Genomic DNA, 21,696 nt, shown 5'->3' on the forward strand with positions numbered 1-21,696 from the left:
GGGACCAATCCATGTTTGCCAGAAAAGCCTTTCTGTTTACTGATTACATTTTAAAATAGATATTGTTCCAATCTCAGAATGTTGCCAGATTTTTGATTGTTTTAACAACTACTGTGTGACATTTGAATTGTTTGCCAGCTTGACTTAACAGCAAGAGGCCTCTCCTACAGTTTGAGCTTTCTCCCAATGCTTTAACTCATGCTTACAACAAAACAACAGCTATCATAATTGGGGCTGGATTTTCAAATGGCCATGGGAGACAAGACCAGGGACTGACAGCATACTCTGGGCCATTTTCAAGGCAGCCAGGTCAGAGGTGTAACGGCTACCCACCTTTAAGACAACTATTGTGGCCCCTTTCTCACAATGACATGAATTTTCCCGTCAACAGGCAGGGCCCCTCCACCCCACCACATCCCCCTCCACCCCCGACCCCTGAACCCCACAGTGGCCAAAACATGGCCAGTGAAAGGAGGTGGCCAGCAGCAGACCAGCTAGGGGAGCCAGCACTCCAGAAAAATTTAAAGTCACCCACCGCTGCTGCAGGTACAGATCTGCAGCTAAGATCTGTCCCGTGGAGGAGCACAGGGTCTCCACAATGGTGAACTGGCAATTGTGACCAATTTTATTTTCAAAACTTTTAAAAGAGCTGAGACAACATCTCCACCTTGAGGCTGTCTTACTCTCCCTTACCTGCATCAACAGGCCGCTGCTCCCTCGGTGCTGGGGGGCTACTCACTGGACCTCCAGCATTGGGAGTCCACTCGCTATCCTTAATTGGACGATGAGCATGTCCTCTGGCCATGTGGCTATTCCTTAGAAAATTGTGTCAGCTGACTATTTCCAACAGGGCAATGGGTCAGGATCCACATTTGATCCTGAAGTAGAGGTCCTGACCCCAAAACAAATATCCTGCCCCATGGCCTGAATTTTACCTTTGGTGGGCTCATGCAATGGGCAGGCCCTGGAGCAGCCGGGAAACGGACCGCTGATCGCGATTGGCCCGCGACCACGATTTCACGCTGGCTGGCCAATTGATGGCCACAGGCATGGATGAGCGCAGACAGCTGCCTCAGGGAGCTGCAGACCTTCAAATGATTAAATGAAGGTTTAAAAAGCTGCAAAAAAATGTCCATGCAACACAATCAAGCACCTGAAAATATACCTCATAAAATGCTGTCCACAGATTTAATTTCATAACGGAGATTTCATCCCACCATTGGATGAGCTTTGATGAAAAATGTAAAGGCTGCCTGGCCAATTCACCCATCTGCCAACCTTCAGGTTGGACGGATCACAGAAAGTTGGGGACATTTGCGCCGTTCATGTGTCTATGAGCCAAAACCTCTATCCTTATGTGTGCTGTAAATGGGTTAGCATGTCTCAGGACCAAGGGTTGCCTTTTAATTCTGCTATAGTGCAGTGAAACCACAAAGTATGCTCTATACACACTGCTCTTTATACTGAAAGGAGGTAAGTACCATTACAATCAGGCTAAAACTAACAGTCAGGCTTCTTTTCATGTAAGATGATTATACAGGAGGACAAATATACAGCAAGTACCACTAGTACAAATAGAATCATAGAATGGTGCAGCACCTTCCAAACCCATGACTTCTACCATCTAGAAGGACAAGGGCAGCAGATAGATTGAAACACCACCACCTGGAAGTTCCCCTCCAAGCCACTTACCATCTGGAATTGGAAATATATCACCATCCTTTCACTGTCACTGGATCAAAATCCTGGAACTCCCTCCCTAACAGCACTGTGGATGTACCTACACCACCTGGACTGCAGTGGTTCAAGAAGGCAGCTCACCGCCACCTTCTCAAGAGCAATTAAGGATGGGAAATAAATGCTGGCCTAGCCAGCGATGCCCGCATCTCATGAATGAATGATTAAAAAAAGGTGATTTGGACCATCGAGTCTGTGTGGCCCCTTTGAAGAGCAATCCAGTTAATCCCACACCCCCTCTCTTTCCCATATCCCTGCGACTATTTCTCCTTCAAGTTTTGATCCTAGAACATGATAAATGCGAGATTAAAATATCCCCTTCACAAATATTTCCTACACATTCCAATAATCTTTAAGAAGAAGCAGTTTGTTATGTTTTTATGTGAGATCTTCCTCCTGGATTTAACCTTAATGACCACTCCTGCAAATGAACTTCATGTCCCCTATGAACTAGAACATGTCCTCATTATTGTATGTTTTGACTGGCTAAGGGATAGTTGCAGAGACATAGAGATGCCTGAACAATAACTGGTTTATTGTAAGAACAGATCTATTTACAGATGCACAAGACTACAGGTACAGGTACTGGGCGCCTCAGCAGGCATTCCAAAATCTGGAAGGACCCAAAAACCAGTTACATTCGAAGCTGTTGCTCAGGTTGGCAATTTGAATAAATCCCTTATATTCTTTATTTTTCATACTTTATTCTATGTATTATAAGTACGTGCTAGGCCAAAGACCTAAAATTCGTAAAATCCGCAAATCCGGCATACGTCCATTCCCAAGCTTGGGGTTACGGGATCCTGTTCCTGTATTACTCAGTCTCAGCCATGGGCTATCTCCCCTAGAATCTTAGTCATATGACTCTCTTTTACATCATCATGTGGGTGGCACTGTTTCACCAGTCCCACACATTGGGAAGAGTTTTACATCCTGCGGGCAGGCATGTGTCCGACCTGATCGGGCGTAAAATCACGCGAGATGATGTTAGGCAAGCGTCCCGACATCATTGCGCACTCACGCAATATTTCGCTTGGCGGGCACGCGCAAAAGTTGGAAGCGCGCCTGCCGACAATTAAGAGCGCAATTAAACCCATTAACGGTGCAATTGTCTCCAATTTTCTTGCCCTGTACAACCTTACAGTTGGCGGACAGGTGAATCGGCCAGGCGGACTTGACATTTTTCATCAAATCTCATCCAAGGGCGGGACAGAATCTCTATTATGAAATAAAATAAAAATAAATATCTGTTGACAGCATTTTTATGAGGTATATTTTAAGGTGATTGATTGTGGTGCATGGATAATTTTTTGAAACTTTTTAAATCTTTATTTGATCGTTTTCAGGTCTGCAACTCCCTTCACCTCAAAGATAAATTTACATTCCATCTGACAAGGCCTCAATCTATAAACCAATGGCTAAATTTGCTTAACATTAGAGAGATAAATTAATAGTTTTTGGCACAAGCTGCACATTTGCAGCAGTTACAAACTTTACTAAACTGCTTGAAAGTTCAAAACAATAAAGGAATTTTCCCATCTACTTTTCAACATTTCATTGATCCTTCAAACATGGTCTCTCATTTCTTACACTGTGAAACATTACCCCAGGGACAGAACTAGTTCAGTCACTGTGTTGGCTTGAAACTTGCTGACTGGCTGCCAATTGAAATAGCATCAGCCACAAGGATACTATTCCCATCTGATGAAGAAGTATCAGAACTAAGCCTATTAAAAACAGACTCTCTCTAAAGATACTAGATTGATTGCTTCTCGCTGTGTTCAAACACAGGCAAAGCTTGTAGACAAAGCTTGGACCTGTTGTGTGGTGGTAGGTTTACATTAAATAGCTCAGTTATTTTAAAATATTAACCTCTTAAAGCCATTGTTATTAGATCCCCCATTCAAATATAATGACATTTCTTCAGTTTGTCCATATAATACCAAAGTTTTTGAGTTAATCAAATTGAATAGAATAACATCTAAACAAAATTTTGTCAAGCACTGCTCTTAAGGAATAATGCATTTGAAGTAATCCGATTTGCATCCCAAACTGTAACTTAAACTCCTGTAACAGACAGCAAAGGTCAATGTTGGACCTATGTGCCTACCATGACCAACAATAAAGGAAGCAAAACTGTTGCCTCTACTTTATGTTTCAACATATCATTGATCCTTGAAATATGGTCACTCACTGCTTACATGGGAAAATGCTACCACAGGGACAGATTTAGTTCATTCTCTCAATTGGCTATTGGTGATGTGAGAGTGACTGCCCTTGGCATCAAGGCAGCATTTCACCAAGTGTGGCATCAAGAAGCCCTAGCAAAACTGGAGTCAATGGAAATCGGGGGGAAACTCGCCTAACACAAAGGAAGATGATTGTTGGAGATCAATCATCTCAGTACTAGGACATCACTGTAGGAGTTCTTCAGGGCAGTGTCCTAGGCCCAACTACCTTCAAACGCTTCATCAATGAACTTCCTTCCATCATAAGGTCAAAAGTGCTGATGATTGCACAATGTTCAGCACCATTCACGACTCCTCAGGTACTGAAGCAGTCCATGTCCAAATGCAGCAAGACCTGGAACGTACCCAGGCTTGGGCTGACAAGTGGCAAGTAACATTTGTGCCACACAAGTGCCAAGCAATGGCCTTCTACAACAAGAGAGAACCCAATCATTGCCCCTCGACATGCAATGGCATTACCATTCTTGAATTCCCCACTAACAACATCTGGGGGTTATCATTGACCAAAAGCTGAACTGGACTAGCCATATAAATACTGTGGTTACAAGAGCAGGTCAGAGGCTAGGAATCCTGCTGCGAGTAACTCACCTCCTGACTCCCCAAAGCCTGTCCACCATCTACAAGTCACAAGTCAGGAGTGTGATGGAATGTTCTCCACTTGCCTGGATGAGTGCAGCTCCAACAAAACTTAAGAAGCTTGACACCATCCAGGGAAAGCAGCCTGCATGATTGGCATCCCATCCCCAAGCATTCACTCTCTCCACCACTGACATACAGTGGCAGCAGTGCAGACCATCCACAAGATGCATTGCAGGAACTCACCAAGGCTCCTTGGACAGCACCTTCCAAACCCAAGACCACTACCATCTAGAAGGACAAGGGCAGCAGACATCACCACTTGGAAATCCCTCTCCAAGCCACTCATCATTCTGACTTGGAAATATATCACCGTTCCTTCACTGTCGCTGTGTCAAAATCCTGGAACTCCCTCCCTAACAGCACTGTGGTTCATGAAATGCAGTGGTTCAAGAAAGCAGCTCACCATCACCTTCTCAAGGGTGATTAGGGATGGTCAATAAATGCTGGCCTAGCCAGCAATCCCTACATCCCATGAATGAATAAAAGAAACTCCTTAAAGAAGCCAAAAGATTTTCTAACACTGACAAGAAAAATGTTATTCCCCTGTGGGCTTCCTGGTGTGAGATTTACACATGAATGAGATGATATTGCAACGGATACTTTAAAAAACTAAAACTGAGATGAAAAAATAAGTGATGTTGACCTAAAGATGAGCAGTTATGGAATGATGTTTATGTGAAGGATTATTTTTCACAGATGTTAATGTTGAGACATTAACTGTCTTCATGCCAAGACAATCCTTCATTAGGTCTGCCATGAAAGCCAATGAATTCAACAACTTTCCCAGCCAGCAAACATTCAAGAATAAAATTTCATCCCTAGCCACTTCTGAACAAGGTCAGTAACACCAACAGAGTAGTCCAGGCAATTCTCATTGAAATTGCGGATGAATGAAAATTGATTTGTGTATTAACCACTCCTCTGGCACAAAAACAAAGGGAATCTTAAAAAGATGCACCAATCCTTGACCATTTTTTAAGCCTCTATCTAAAGTCATATGAAAGAAAACACAGGAATTCCTTTCCCTTTGGTGGAGCTCGGAAACTGCTTTCATCACAGTTGCATTAATTTAATTAGCAAATGTATATAGAACTGCTTAATTTATTGGAAGAGTTTTAGTAGTTACCTAACAATCCCATTTAGTGTGTATATACAAATAGCTTAATCTCAGACTTTGCATATTGTAATAATTTGTGCAATTTAATTGAATTCATATAGAGAACACTAATTTGTTTGGAAAACTGCCTATTCTGGTTGAAAGCTGCATGAACTATTTTGATTCATCTCAGAATTCATACATTTGAGAGTTTCTGGAGGTGGTGTTCTTGGCACATAAGCTATTAAAAATACAAGCTTTGACACTGCATAGAAATCTCTCAAAAGCTTCTAGAGCAGGTGAGGAAGAGCCCAGAAATAAACCCTACATAGGGGGGAAGGAAGAATGCTGGCAGTCGAAACAGCTGAATTCACATTAAAACAATAAAATCTTTGCTTACTGAACTAACAGGGACAGATGAACTAAATAAGGAACATTTCTTGTAAGTAAGTAATTAGTTATGTCTATTTCCAATGTCTTTCTGGTTATGTTCTACTCATATTGCACTTATAACATTTGCATGCTATGGTGCTTTATTTTGCAATTTGTTTGTAACTAATGATATTTGTGGCATTAGTCTGTAAAACTCTGGTCTCAACAGGAATTACTCCTTCAAAATTGCAATAAAATTTTGCATGCAATTATTGTTGAATCATTTAAATTAAGCAAATAACACAGCATCATTTAATAGCAGAGCTTTTTTCAAAGATAACTTGGATTAAGTCTCTATGTGTTAAGAGGAGTAATCACCATGTTGAAGGGAGCTTGGTTGCATGATTAGAAATTATATTAAATCCATTGACAAATTATTGCATATATGATAATTATGAACATTTCAATATGTCTGTCAAATTTCACTTATGGGAACAACTGCTAGGCATTGAGAGAAAAGATGAGATTGAAGGAACTGAAAATGGTAATATATGAAGACAGGTATCCAAAAGCCTATCTCAGATCCAGATCAGACCTCATATCAATGCAATGAATGGCACCAATAATGTTCCTGGACATCACCAGGAGGGACATCAAAGGTTATCACAGAAAATAAAAGCTCATGTTGTAGGGTGTTACAAATTGGCATGGAGAGAAGATTGGCTAGTTAACAGGAAGCAAAGGGTAGCCATAAATGGGTCTTTTCAGGTTGGCGTGATGTAACTAGTGGTGTGCCACATGGATCAGTGCTGGGCTGACAACATTTTGCAATTTACATAAATGAAGGGATGGATAGGATTGTTGCTAAATTTGCTGATGGCACAAAGATAGGCAGGAAAGTAAGTTGTGAAGAGGACACAAGGAGGCTACAAAGGGACATGTATAGGTTAAGTATGTGGGCAAGATCTGGCAAACAGAGTGTAATGTGAGAAAATGTGAAATTGTCAGTTTTGGCAGGAAGAATAACAAAGAGAGGCATATTATCTAAATGGTGAGAAATTGCAGAGCTCTGAGATTCAGAGGGATCTGGGTGTCCTAGCGCATGAATTGCAAAAGGTTCGTATTCAGGTACAGTAAGTAATTAGGAAAGCTAAGAGAATATAATTGTTTATTACAAGGGGAATTGAATACATAAGTAGGGAGGTTATACTTCAGTTGTGCAGGACAGGTGAGACCACTTCTGGAATACTGTGTACAGTACTGGTCTCCCTTTTTAAGTAAGGATGTAAATGCATTAGAAGCAGTTCAGAGAAGGTTTACCTGACTAATACCCGGAATGGGCAGGTTTTCCTAAGATGAAAGATTGGACAGGCTTATATCCGCTGGGGTTTAGAAGAGTAAGAGGTTACTTGTTTGAAACCTTTAAAATCCTGAGGGATTTGACAGGGTTGCTGTGAAAAGGATATTTCCTCTTGTGGGAGAACTAGGGGTCACATTTAAAAATAAGGTTCACCCATTTAAGACAGAGATGAGATGAAAGTTTTTCTCTCAGAGGGTAGTGAGTCTTTGGAACTCTCTTCCTCATAAGGCAGTGGAAGCAGAGTCTTCTAATGTTTTCATGGCAGAGGTAGATTGATTCTTGATAAACAAGGGGATGAAAGGAGTTATCAGGGATAGGAAGGGGGTTACAGTCAGATTAGCCATGATCTTATTGAATGGCGGAGTAAGCTCGAAGAGCCAAATAGCCTACTCCTGCTCCTACTTCACATGTTCATATGTATTGGTTCTATTTAGAATTCAGTTATGCAAAAAGACCAATTACTCAGTGTTTACTTTATAAAAGCTTCATAAACATGACATGAAACAAAGAGAATCAATGTTGTCTAGTGTCAAAAATAACATCCTTTGGATGAGACATTTAACCAAAGTCTGTTCAGGTGGGCATTAAAAACTGTGAATGGGAAGATAGTAAGGGTTAGTATTCTGGAAGGATGATTAAATGGTCTGTGATAGAGACTGCCTATTTGGAAAAACAATATGGATCTCCCTCATATAGTGGCCTTAGATTTGCCTTCTGCTCTTTTCCAGGTGTTTGGTCTTTAAGGTGGGTCTTTGATCATGATACCTCCCATGCTTCCAGGCATACATGCCCTGAGAGCTCAGTGTCTCTCATGCTCACTGTCTGCCCTTCAGTATTAGGTACATGTGCATTTGTTTGTTGCCTCAAAATACATGTATCTGTGGTTCCAATGTTTTGAAGTAAAGATCAAAGACAGAAAAAAATGAATATTTGAAGAGAGAGGGAAGAGAGGAATTAAAACCAGAAAAGAAAGCAGCAAGAAGAACAAGGAAGCTTCAAAAGAGCTTCCCAAATGACACTGATGATGAAGCATTGGTGCCCCTCATTAAAACTGTATCCCACTCTTCTGTACCTGGCCTTCTCAGTGCCATTGTGCAGGCCTCACTACTTCCCCTTTATGCTGAGGTCCTAAATTTTTAAAAAGCATGAATCCATGGAGAATACCACTAGCATTGTTATCATGCTGTGTAATGAAGTCCTGAGAAAAACACATGTAAAATGATTTGTCTTAGTGCTCCTTAGCAAATGGGATGAAGCAGGTAGGCTTTGTATAATGAAGTATTCGTCTAGAAAAGTTCAGCAGCAGTTCAGTCATGAGCCAAAGTTGCTTTCTGGCAAATTAATCTCAATTATTACAATGTAAATGAGATCCAATAAACAAGGTCTCAATGTTATCTATAAGATGCATACAGTTACAGACTCCTGCAGTAGAACACGACTCATTTCATTAAACCACCTTTGAATTCTATCAGCACAGAGACAGATGCTCAAACTACAATGCAAACCAACCTTGATCTACAAGTAATCTTCAGTTTCAGTACCTATAATAATGACAGCAATTCAGAGATCAATGTGCAGTCGTCTTTATAACTGAATATCCTTCACTTTTTAACTGTGGTGCCTGGAACAGATATCCATGATTCTGTGTGACAACTCTGAAATTGCTAATGGCTCTGTACCTACTGTAAGTTAGCATACTCAGCTTCATTTAAGTGTATAATTTATACAAAGGCACACAGAGAACTGATTCTGTTATACTTCACTATCTTTGCTGGAACCTAGAACTATCTAAACATTACCCATGGCTGATAAATTATATACAATGATTATAAATTGTTTAAATGATGCGCACTAACATATTGATAGTGACCTCCTCTGTATCGTTGACTGCCCCGGCACTGTGCCAGTCAACATGCAACAAATAGGCAGGGGCTGGAGGAGACAATAGAGAGGCCTTTTTTTGCATGTGTGCAATTAAATCAAAATGTTTTCTTCATAAATGGCTTTCCAACATTGCTATATATAAAAAACGAGAAATTTCATCGCAGGATACTGTCTGAAATTCTTCCTTCCACTCTTTTGTTGGAGGTTGTTGGAACTCAGATAGCCAGGTGGTGAAGGATAGGACATTGGAGTCTAGCCTTAATACACTTAATAGAGAGAGAGACATATAGCTTATCATATACCTCCAACCCACAACCACACTTTCAGTCTGTTCCATAAATACTTCTTTTGCAGCACCCATTACTAATTAACTGCCCCATTTGAAAGGGGCGTCAAGAACCCACTGTAATGAAAACAAACCAAAAATTTAAAGGATGCTCCAAAATATGAGCACAGGGTAATCCCTAAGTAATACCTGCCATTTGAATACAATTAACCCCCAATTGATAAACAATTGAATCAGAGACAACAAATTTAAAATATATGGGATAATTTCAAGCTGGAACACCTATTTATCTCCCTGATGTGACATTAGCAAGTTCCAATCTCATAAATATGTGCAGTTTCCATTCACTATGTTATATTATGAATATCTGTACAATAAATATTGACTGCATCCAACCAATAAAAACCATAGCCCCCCATCAGATGATGTGAACTCTTAGAAACTTCCTTATCCAGTTCTTCCTGTATTCTACTTCAAAGCAGGGGAGCCCATTAACTTCCGTTGCTGATGCTTCAACTCAGCTATGTAACATTAAATCCTGGACGCAGTGGTTTTCTTCTAGGTCCTGCCATTTCTCCATCTCTGTTTAATTATCTCACACTTAATAATTTTAACAACACTCCATTAACCATACACAATTATATACTGCTCTGGAATTGTTTAAGTGTGCAAGTGTACAATTTTAGACAGGACATGTAGAATTCTGTTGGCAATTTGACTGTGCCCTTTGGTCCAGGTGTTTAGCGACAGCATTATTGCTACTAACTATAAGTTTACACAGCAGTAAATGCTTACCATTTTCAAGCTAGATTTTTTGAAGTAGAATTCTTCAGTATCTGTGACATTTGGGATTATTTTACACAAAACAGTAAACGTAAAGGCCTGAATGTTTGCTCCCAGGACAGGAGTGCAGAGTCGTGACATTTCTTGACTGCAAAGCCGACCTGGGGGAAAGTGCTCCTAGAAGTTGGGATTGGCATTCTGGGGTGGCATCATTCTCTAGGAGTTAGGCCGGGTGACCCCAGAGCGAATGCAGAGGCTGTTGGGTGCAGTGGCGGGCTGGGCAAAAGTGCACCGACGCTTTGTCAAAGATATTTTAAAAAGCTTTAAAGCGAATAACAGCCCTCCAGCCCTCACCCCTCAAACTCTTTCATCTCCCCCACATACACCCCATGCCCCATTCTTGCCAATGCATGCCACCTCATGCCTTTTGTCCTCCCCCCATTGTCGCTCATCCCCTATGCCAATCTATGCCCCTCTACCCACCCCAGTGGCCCCTTAAAGCCTCCATGCCAACCCATGTCCTCCACACACCCTCATGGCCCTTTACAGCCACTATGCCACCTTAGTGCCAATCATACTAACCCATGCTCTTTCATCAACCACCCTTCCCCCTTACGCCTATCATGCCAACTCACCCAGTATCAACCATGGGTAGACTTCAGGAGCCATGCTGAGATTACATAAAGCTCTAAGCATCTATTGCAGACTTGATTTAGAAAACCCATTCATTAAAAACCCATTCGTTACATTTATGTTACTTCAACTACATAATCCCTTATAAAAACAAGCATAGGAATTCATTGTTCCATTTCTAAGAGTCTATAACAACTTGGAACTGTCAATCAATCAGTGAAATGGAAGGCACCCCACAGTGATAATGGAAGGTTGCGAAATCAGTCATGCAGCAAAAATTCAGTAATAAAAATCTTTAGGCTTATGTCAACAGAGTGAAATAGCAAGCGATGATTGTTTTAACCCTCCACAGTTTTCTTCAAAGATTTAAAGGGCAGGAGTTTTAAATGTTTTTACAGGTTGACAGTTGTTCCTCTTGACATTTCCTGTTGACAGTTGTTTTTGACACTTTTGACAGCTCCTGTTTACAGCTCTCTTGACAACTCCAAAGAGTTTATGCACTTTTTATGCATAAATGTCCACTTTTAATGATCCCAAAGGGTGCCTTTCCTCTTCCAAAGGCACCTGACCATCACCAAAAGTGTCCCAGAAACATTTCCAAATGGGTACCCTACCTCTCCAAAGGACTATCTCACCTTCCCAAGGAACTGTGCAAAGTTTAGACCTGCACCCAACAGATCTAATGTGCAAAAGTTGCAAGTTCCACTTCTGGCTAACAAAAATCAGACATGACTGGAGACAGACGCTGTTTTATATGGGCAGCTGCCTCTGCAAAATGCCAAGAACAAATCCCTACCCAGCCCCAGCCCTGCTCCCATGAACATAGTAGATGCCGTGGTTGGGGGCGGATCTTCCGGATTTCAGCCCTCTCCGCAATCTTCCTAGCGATAGAGATGTGAGAATCCAGGCCTAAATATTCAGTTTTATACTACCAACAACAATTTTTTGGGCCACTTTGGGTTGTTTTTTTCCAAGGAATGGGCCTGTTCCAGACCTTTCTTTCCAGGCTTAGTCTCTTTATATCCCATTCCTTGTACTCTGGCTATTCCAGAAAGGCTGAAAGAAAGACAGCGAAGGGGAGAGAGAGACTGAGAAAGAGAAAGTGAGACATCTTCTTAGAGGAAAAGTCTGAGGAGGAATAGGGGTCATATATATATAGGCAGCAGGGCCAGGGCCAGGTCAGGGAATTGTGAATTCAGATAGACACTGTAGCTTCTGTGGTAAAAAAGCTTGAACAAAGCAGAGAGGCCACACAGAATATACGATGTGGGGAAGGGGAACAGCAAGTGAGAGAGTACTTCAGCACGGAGAACCGGACTCATCAAGTTTTATGTATAAACAACATGGAGAGCTTTCTGGTCTTGTAATCTTCTCTCACACTGGCTGCTCAGTGCAATTTGTATCCAATCCTATCAATGTTATATTATACATTACTTCAGAGTTGTGAATGAACTTGGGAAAAGTTGGCAATTGCAACATTTTTGCCGATTGCATTATTTGCTCTAGCAGGAAATGAAACGGTTTATCTATCAATTTAAGAATAGAAGCGAAAAGTTGAGGACAAAAGAACAGCTACTGTAACAGAAAATTATAAAAATATAACAGCTTATATTAAAACATGTACAATAGCAGAGAGGGAATAAGGAAAGGAGGCATTTTTGGAGAATACAATTGATGATTTCTTGATCAAACACAGAGTCCATTTACAGGAGTGAAATAACTGATGAGTTTTGGGAAGTCCTGAAGCAATCATCCCTGGTCTATACTTTGCAGCAGTTGAGTGGGATACTACCGTTGCAAACTGGTCTTCAGAAGACTTGAGGAGCACCTAACTGAAAAAAATTTGGAGCAGTGAGGAAAGGAATGCTTATTGTGACCAATCCGGTCAGAATGATCTGCAGCACAAAACTGTGCCAGTCAAACTCCATATGTGATGTGACACTGTCATGCAATTGTACATCAGTGTGAACTCAGGTGGTGCACATTCAGATATTTGAGTGATCTGGTGTATCATCCTCCTGCAGGTTCTTGGTATTAAATGGGGTCTCTGACATGCCAGCAGGTGTCAATTGCAGCTGCTCCATCTCTGTACCTTAGTGCTACACTTGCTCAATTGCATGGTGCAATACCAGGTGAGGCTCTGTAAAAGTATAATGTTTTCCTATGGTTCAACAGCTTATTGTACAGATGGCAATGTCTACCTCTGGTCCTCAGTGACTTCGGTGGGATCCTACTCAACAGATGACACAATATATGAACATATGAATTAGCAGCAGGAGCAAACCATTTGGCCCCTCGAGCATGCTTCACCATTCAGTAGGATCACGGCTTATTATCTTTGGCACTTTACTTCTTCCCCAGTGAGACGTTGAGGCTTTTGAGTGACTGAGACATGGAATACTGACTTTGGGTTTTCCATAAAGAGACTGATGTTTTACAGTAAGACTTCCAGACAACAAAAAGCCAATAATCAGCTTCTTCACAAGAAGCAAATAAAAATTTATAGGACTTTAATAACTATTAGTGGCAAACAACTTATAGTAAAGTTTGTGATAATTCTTACGATAATATTTCTGATTATAAGTACATGTGTGCAACACTTAGCAAAATCCGAAAAGATTTTGTTGTCTGCACTGCCTGTAAGTGTGCCACAGTTTGGCCATTGTGGTTTCTGCCCATGTCAGCTTTGCTTTCTTGGAAGCATCCTGTCTCTTATACCAGTCAATGATTTATTTCTGTTGTATGTTACATTAAACCCAGGAGCACTTTTCAAATCATTGCTTTATTTCCTGCAGCCCTCTACACCAGACTGAGCTCCAGAAACTGTATTATCATTTTTGTGGCAGACCTTTTGACTTCCTCCATTTTCGAACATTATCATATAAACCATTTTAGTAAATATACGCTGTATATCAATAAGTTCTTCATTGTTAAAATGTCGTCCACTTATGTAACTTTGCTATAGTTATCAGTTTCTGCCTTAAATCACTAGATTGTTATTAGTTTTGTTCATTTGCATAGATGAAGTACTTGCCTATTAAAGCAGTTAATTCAGGATCATTTCAATGAATTTCTCAATAGACAGAATAACTTATCAGCAGCAATCAGTTGTAAAAGAATGCACCATCACAATATTGTTTCTTGGCTTGGCAACTCTCCGTTGTCACAAAGTATTTTCACCTATAATCAAAATGTACAGCTGTATGATTTCATTTGTTTTGAGTTAATTCAATAATTGTGCCATGTTGCCTGAAGAAGGAATGGATTCTACTTAATTGGTTCAGCTTGTGTCTCCTGATAATTTTACATTAAATTTGCTCCTCACCCTGCTAACCCCATGAAGGAAGGCTTAGGAACATAGGAATAGGAGTGGGCCATTCCCATCATCTAACAACAATCTATAGGTCTCCATCTTGAAAACTTCAATTGACCTAGCATCTATAGCCTTCAGTAGAAAGAGAGTGCTAGATTTCTACTAACTTTTGTGTTAACTTATTGTAAATTGTAGAGCGACACTTTAGCTGCACTACGGAGAGCTGGGATTGAGCCTCCATAAGAACATAAGAGCTGGGAGCAGGAGTAGGCAATTTAGCCCCTTGAGCCATTCATTCATTACGATCATGACTGATCTCATTTTGGCCTCAACTCTAATTTCCTGCCCTCTCCCCATAACCTTTCAACCCATTACTAATTAAAAATCTGTCTATCTCCTCCTTAAATGCATTCAGCATCCTGGCATCCACTGCACTCTGAGGTAGTGAATTCCACAGATTCACGATCCTTTGAGAAAAGTAATTCCTCCTCATCTCTGATCTAAATCTACTATCCCTTAGCCTAAAACTATGGCCTCTCGTTCTAGGATGCCCCAGAAGGGGAAACATCCACTCCACATCTACTTTGTCTATCCCCTTTAGCATCTTATATACCTCAATTAGATCTCCCCTCATCCTTCTAAACTCTAGCGAACATAGGCCTAAACTGCTCAATCTCTCCTCATAAGATAAGCCCCACATCTCTGGAATCAATCTAGTGAACCTCCTCTGAACCGCCTCCAGTGCAACTGCATCCTTCCTCAAGTAAGGGGACCAAAACTGTGCACAGTACTCCAGGTGCCGTCCCACCAATGCCTTGTACAGTTGCACATGCTGAGAGACTAATTTCAGTTTGATACATCTTTCTGAGTTGGTTTTATTGCAGAGGATAGGTAGCGCCTCACTATGAAGGAAGGAAAGTCATTACTGGGCACTGTTATGATCAGGTGAGAAGGGGTGCACTGGCTCCCTTCTAATCAACCTCCTTGGTTGGTCACAACAAAGGTTTAAGTTTCTTTCTTACAAGAATATGCCTTTTCCAAATCAGAATGTATTTAACTATTTATGCTGTCGGCATTAAGGAGCCAACTCAAGGGTTTTCTTGAGTTAAAGAAATAGCAAATTTATTAACCACTAAACCCCATAAAAATAATAAAAATGCAACATCAAGCATTCAGCCTTCATGCAGTCATTAGGGCCCATACACGCACAGAACACACACATGCACAGAACACACACACATGCACAGAATACACACACACACAGAACACACAGAACACACACACACACACACACACACAGCACACACACGCACAAAACACACACACACGCACAGAATACACACACACACAGAACACACACACACCCACACAGAATACACACACGCACAGAACACACACACATGCACAGAATACACACATGCACAGAACACAGACATGCGCACAGAATACACACACACATATAACACACACACATACACACACACGCACAGAATACACACACGCACAGAACACACACACACATGCACAGAACACACACACACACACACACACACATGTATCAGAAATAAGGGGAGTTAGACTCCAATTACAAAAGGTCAAAGAATAAAGAGGCGTAGATATTAAACGTTACAGCTGATTTAGGTTAGCTGGTTTCTTAGATGTGGTCAGATGTAGAAGGTGTTGCAATTATTTTGAATTATTGGTTCACTGGTAAGTTTCTGGTAGAGTTGGCTTCTCGAACTGGGTGACACACTTATTCCAAAAGAAAGAGAGAGGGAGAGAGCGAAAGCCTTCTGCCCTCAGCAGTGCGTGTGTTTCCTCTGCTGAAGACTTTCTTGACACCACCTGTGTCACTTGCAATCTCTCTTAAGTGGCTGGCAACCTTGCCTTGAAATACTTTGCCCATTGTGCATTTCCAAAAGGTTTTGGGTATGTCTATCTGTTGCAGCCATTGTTTCATTATCCAGTACTTTGCAGTTTTCATGTCGCTTCCTTAGACAGTTCTGACTTTCGATGGGTGTCTGGATTATAGGAAATAGTTCTCTCTTCACACTCTCCCGAGGGTAGTTTATTTGTTTCTCACTTCCATTTTGAAATGTGGCCTTGCATTTTTAAGCAGTTTGCTATGTCTCCGTTCAAATTACAAAATGTTCAGTCAGTTGAAAGTTGAAAAATCATATTTCCAAAGTTAAAAGTGCATAGCCTAGTAACAACACCCACACCACAACCAGTTAGGTGAAGGATACAGAATGTGTGCATGGTATATAGTTGAGTGAGGGAGGAGAGCCCCAAGAAAAAGAGGAAAGAATGTAACTTAAATATAAAGTAAGAAAAATATCTTAAATTACCTGAGAAAAAGAATGAATTTCCAAAAAATGAATTAAAAGCTGCAAAAGTCTGTGGGTAACACAAGACGCTTCTGTCAGAGCATCCAGTGCTGAATTATTGACGTTCAGAGCTGAATTATTCACTAAAATAATGAAACACTCCCTTCTCTAATACAGTTGCTCTGTTATTACAAAAGCTGTGCAAATAATTTATTTATGAGCTGGGAGACGGAATCTGATATAATTTAACCCGAGTTTGATAACCCAAATTTGCTAATCCAATTAGATGCTGATGTTATCTGTTTCAGCCTTTTTCTGTTCTGGTTTTGTTGGATTATAATTTTGATTTATGTGGAATCTTTCATCACTGGCTTCTATAAGGAAACTTGACCTCCAGTCTATTCTCATTGCACAATAATACACTTATGTCTGTTCCGCGCTTCATTGCATTAATGCAATTGCACAGTGCACAAACAATGTAACTTATTCATCTCACTGCATTAGTAGCAACGGATGCTGTCAATGACATGCCACCAAGGGGACAATGTTAACGCAGCTCCTGAGGTACAGTTTTGATGGCGGCAGTTCATTAATGCCTGTAGTGAACTTTGCTGCAGCAATGTGCCAATGGTCCACTTGGGCAGCTTGCACAAAGTAACATGGGGGGAAAATTTATTTGGAGGTTCATCCAATTTCCTGCCATAACCCCAAAAGAAACCCTTGAGAAATATAGTAAAACCCATAATCTATCCGTATGGTGAGACATTGGGGTCACCCTTAAAAATTTCTCAGACTCACATTATATAGGCATTTACAATGGACTTGGCACAATACTTAAAGAGACAGTCTATACATCAAAGTGTTATAAAGAAATCTGACTAAAGTTTATTCGATTTTCCTTCTGCTTGCCATTTCTATTAATACTATGTGAAACCAATCTTTCAGCCAACATTCCAATGGAATAAACTTCTTCCTGTTCCCTTCCCTTATGTGAAATCCCCATGGACAAAATTCCCATTGCAGGGAATGGAAGTAAACCAATTCTCTTCTCAACAATGCCCATCATATGGGATCTCAGTGAATCAATCCCTTTCCATAGACTGGAATTCCAGTGGAGCAAACCATTTTATATTCACTGATAATGTGCAGATTTTCTTTCCCTCCCTTTGAGCAGGCACGGCTTTTTTCAGTATTTTTTCATAGCAGCGCAACTGAGAGGTAATTGACACCAGAGCAGCATTGAACTCAAACTCCATGGCATCTGTTATGGATGGCGCACATTTTTTGCTCTATCTTTACAATACTGCATTGCCTTCAATTCAATCAACATTTGAAAAGTAACAGTACAATGGCAAAGTAGAATGTTAAAGGGAAGGGGAATGAATGGGAGAGTAGGATTAGATTAAATCGTTCCAGCGAAGAACCCTAGTGCAGACTTGCTGGCATTAGTGATCTTTTCTGTGCTGGAATATTCTATAATACTCTAAAGAATGATTTTCTGCAAGGCTTTTCCTCATCGCCTGCCTTGATTTTGGCAGATGATCTATGAAAAATCCAGAGAAGCAGCATGTTATTGGGAAAACTCCTACAGGAACTCAACCACAATGTCTTTGTTCAGTTTTGAAATCTAGACAGTAACCGCTGGGGTGGGAGTGATTCTGCATTGAGTTGTCCTTAATGACAGGTAGCGCAGCAAAGGAATAAACCAATTTTTCCTTCAATATTAGACAATAGTCTGTAGTGCGCAAGCATTAATAAGGTAACTAAATGAATTTCATGCTTTAAACCTTTAGCATTGCAATATTAATAACTGAGCCATTTTGGAATATTCTAACTTCTTAAATCAGAAATTATCACTGTCTTTCATTGCCAGGAGGGATTATAATTAATTTTAAGCTCTGTACCATCAATGGCTCTCAAGATATAAACAATGAAACATGTCACCACTGAACAAGTCAATGCTGGTGCTGTACCAAAGATTTCAACCTTATTGAAGCCTATGGGTTAGGGTGCTTCCTTATTTGCAGAGCTCTGAGAACATAATTCAACAACTGGTGATGTCGAAACAGAGCCTTTACTTATCAGTAGAATATCAATCCACCTATACAACCCCAACCAATGTACCTTCTTCTCAGCAGCCCTGTGCGTGGAGTGTAAATGAACAGCTTATTGCAAAGTAGTGTTGCGGCGCTGTCATCGGTAGCTGGAAAATGAACAGTTTCCCTCACAGAATAGATTGCCTCATTATTGTGAACAGATTATATTTTTTTACCATAGCAGAGTGGCTGCTCAATGTAATGTTTTCATCCACAACAATTAAATTAAAGAACGATGGATATGGGAAGGGAAACAGACCTACCTCGCTTGATCTGTTTCAGCTGCCTCTCAGCCTCATCTCGTTCACGAGCCAGTCGCTTGCACTAAAGAAAAAAAAAACAAATAGGGTAGTGCTTCAGTGACCAGGTCATGTACTAACTAATTAAATTGATAGTAAGCACCATTCTGCTTTTGACAACTCTGGCTTTACTCAAGCATCAAGGCCACAACATATCTCTGAAAATCACTCTGATCAAATATAGGCAGGATGAGGTACGTGGGCAGTGGTTGGATTGGAAGCTTACACTGTTTGTAATCTTTCCAACATGAAGGGTAACAATCCTGATCCATTTATCAGGTTCTTAATGAGGCATGAACATTCACTTCTACAGTGCAATTGCTCTCCTCTTTGTGTTTGCATTTACATGCTTAACTTTCTGTGTCTGGGTATGTGCAGATGTGTTGGGCTAAATGTTTGTGGTGAATATGCATGCTCTATGTACATGCTGGCCGAAGTTTTCTGCTTGTATGCCCACCGATCGTTCCCCCTAGTTGCGCTGTAGCTGAGTGTACAATTTGTGGTATTTCACCACCACAAGACACTCGATGGAGTGTTGGATTAACAAAAACATTTCGTGTAACTTGTCACACAAAATCTTTTCAGATGGGCACAGGTGGCTTTCATCTTTGAGGTTGTTCAGAGCATCCATCCTCAAATACCTGCACTGCCTCAGGATAGTCAAGCTGGTGGCTTTAACCTTAGGGCTGGCTCAGCTATCCATCAGAGTTAGCTTAGAGAAATACCCAGCCTGATGCTGGCCTTGTAGTTAAACCATACAGTTTATTTCCGGACATTTTTTCAATGAGATGACACTCATTAGTTTGTATAATAGGCTGAAGAGAAAAGTGAAAGTAAAGTTTCTCCAGGACTCCTGAAAGTAACAGAGTGGAAGCTATAGGAGATCCATCATCATCCATATTCTTTGATCCTGACTGACTGGCCTAGAAGTTGAATCACACTGCACCCATGTTAAATGTGTGTGCACACTTATTCTCCGATGCAAGTGCACTGCCTGCCCTTTTGGTAAAGGCTCTTTTGTAGATGTCCAGGACGTACATTTGGAACAAGTGTTATATCCTTGCAGGTACAGCTAGGAGTCTAACAACTGTAAGATCAGTTTGTTCAGCCATCAGTTTCTTCAGGTTCTTGGCAACCAAACCACCAACCTTCAAGGGAGTGCCACAAGATTCCACTGATGTGTTAAACTTCAACAATTTCACTTACCTTATTGTGGTGTTGGATGGAGCAGGAACTGTTAGCACTCAATCAACCCAATTGCTGCTAATTTCCATTCATTTTCTAAAAGTCATGACCTATAACTTTCATGATAGCTTAGCAAGTACATTCAGTGATTACCTAAGTCATACAAACTAGGAAAGTCCCAGGAATAGTGCTTTGGTTAAATGATCTCAGTCAGGGCATTGTAAGATTACTACAAAGTGTCAGCCTCAGTGGTGCCATTCTCTTCTTCTGAGTCAGATGGTTGTGGGTTAATCGCCCAATCTAATGTTTTAAGGATGTAATCTAGGCTGATGCTTCAGTGCAACACTGTGGGATGAGACATCAAACTCAGGCTCCTCCTGCTATCTTAGGTGGACTCAAAAGGTCTCACAGCATTATCCACAGAAGAGCAGGAGGGTTCCTTGGTGCCTTGGCCAACGTTATCCCTTAACCAACATTGGCTTCAAAATGCTTTGGGACATCATGTTGCCATGAAAGGTACTGTGTAAATGTAAGTCTTTCCCTTCTTATTACAGTTGAGCTTGGTACCCTCATATTCAGAGTATTAAGTGAGCCAGGGCCCCTACTCTCTGGTTATTATTCAGAAATTTAGGTTGAAGTACACAAGTTATTGTGTTGACAGGGTCAGCCATGTCTGTGATGCTACCTCCAGTCAAAAAACCTGAAGATACACACCATCACGGCTTAGACAGAGTAAAAGAAAGCATCAGCATTTATGGAAATGTAGATGAAAGCAAAATACTGCGGATGCTGGAAATCTGAAATAAAAACAAAAAATGCTGTAAAACCTCAGCAGGTCTGGCAGCACCTGTGAAGAGTGAAACAGAGTTAACACTTTGGGCTGAATTTTCTGGTTGGCGGGAGGGCAGAGCTGGAGCGGGCCCGGGCAGGCACAGAACCGATCACCGCCCGCGACCGGATCCGTACCACCATTTTACGTGGGCGGGCCAATTAAACGGGCCCAGCATAATGCGTGACTCCCAAGGATAGCGGGAGTGGGCGGGTGGCGGCAGGAGTGCACTGTCCGCTGGGTTCAATGGTGACCCAGCGACCTGTTTATATGAAGCGCTGGCAGCCTTTGCAAGGCTGCTCACAATGTCAAGTGGAAGAGCTAACCAGAGGGCGTCTGGTGAGCAGGTCAGTCCGGGAGGGGGTAGACCAGTGGAGCAGGTCAGGCTGGAGGGTAGGGCAGCGGGAAAGGCCAGAGCAGAGGGTAGGGCCTGTGCGCCGCTCGTTTTTCGGATGACTGCCTTGCTACCCTCCGCGAGGAGGTGGCAGCACGGCGGGAGGTGCTGGTTCCTCAGGACGGGAGGAGGAGAACCCCCACATGGCGAAATGTGTCTGGGAGGAGGTGACGGAGGTAGTGTGCTCCCATGACGTGGTGCGGCGCACCTGGAT

The 21,696-nt window shown here is 41.4% G+C and overlaps 1 protein-coding gene across 3 annotated transcripts in view; it reads right to left on the minus strand.

Annotated features, from left to right (window-relative positions):
* Positions 1-21,696, minus strand: part of shtn3 (shootin 3) — a 137,988-nt gene that overhangs the window by 96,985 nt on the left and 19,307 nt on the right. For all 3 annotated transcript variants that reach the window (XM_041192961.1, XM_041192959.1, XM_041192960.1), the window contains exon 2: positions 19,039-19,099. In XM_041192961.1, the coding sequence (XP_041048895.1) occupies positions 19,039-19,099 (61 nt within the window). The remainder of the gene's footprint in view (positions 1-19,038; positions 19,100-21,696) is intronic.

Source organism: Carcharodon carcharias, chromosome 8 (assembly GCF_017639515.1).
Source record: "Carcharodon carcharias isolate sCarCar2 chromosome 8, sCarCar2.pri, whole genome shotgun sequence".
NCBI lineage: Eukaryota > Metazoa > Chordata > Chondrichthyes > Lamniformes > Lamnidae > Carcharodon > Carcharodon carcharias.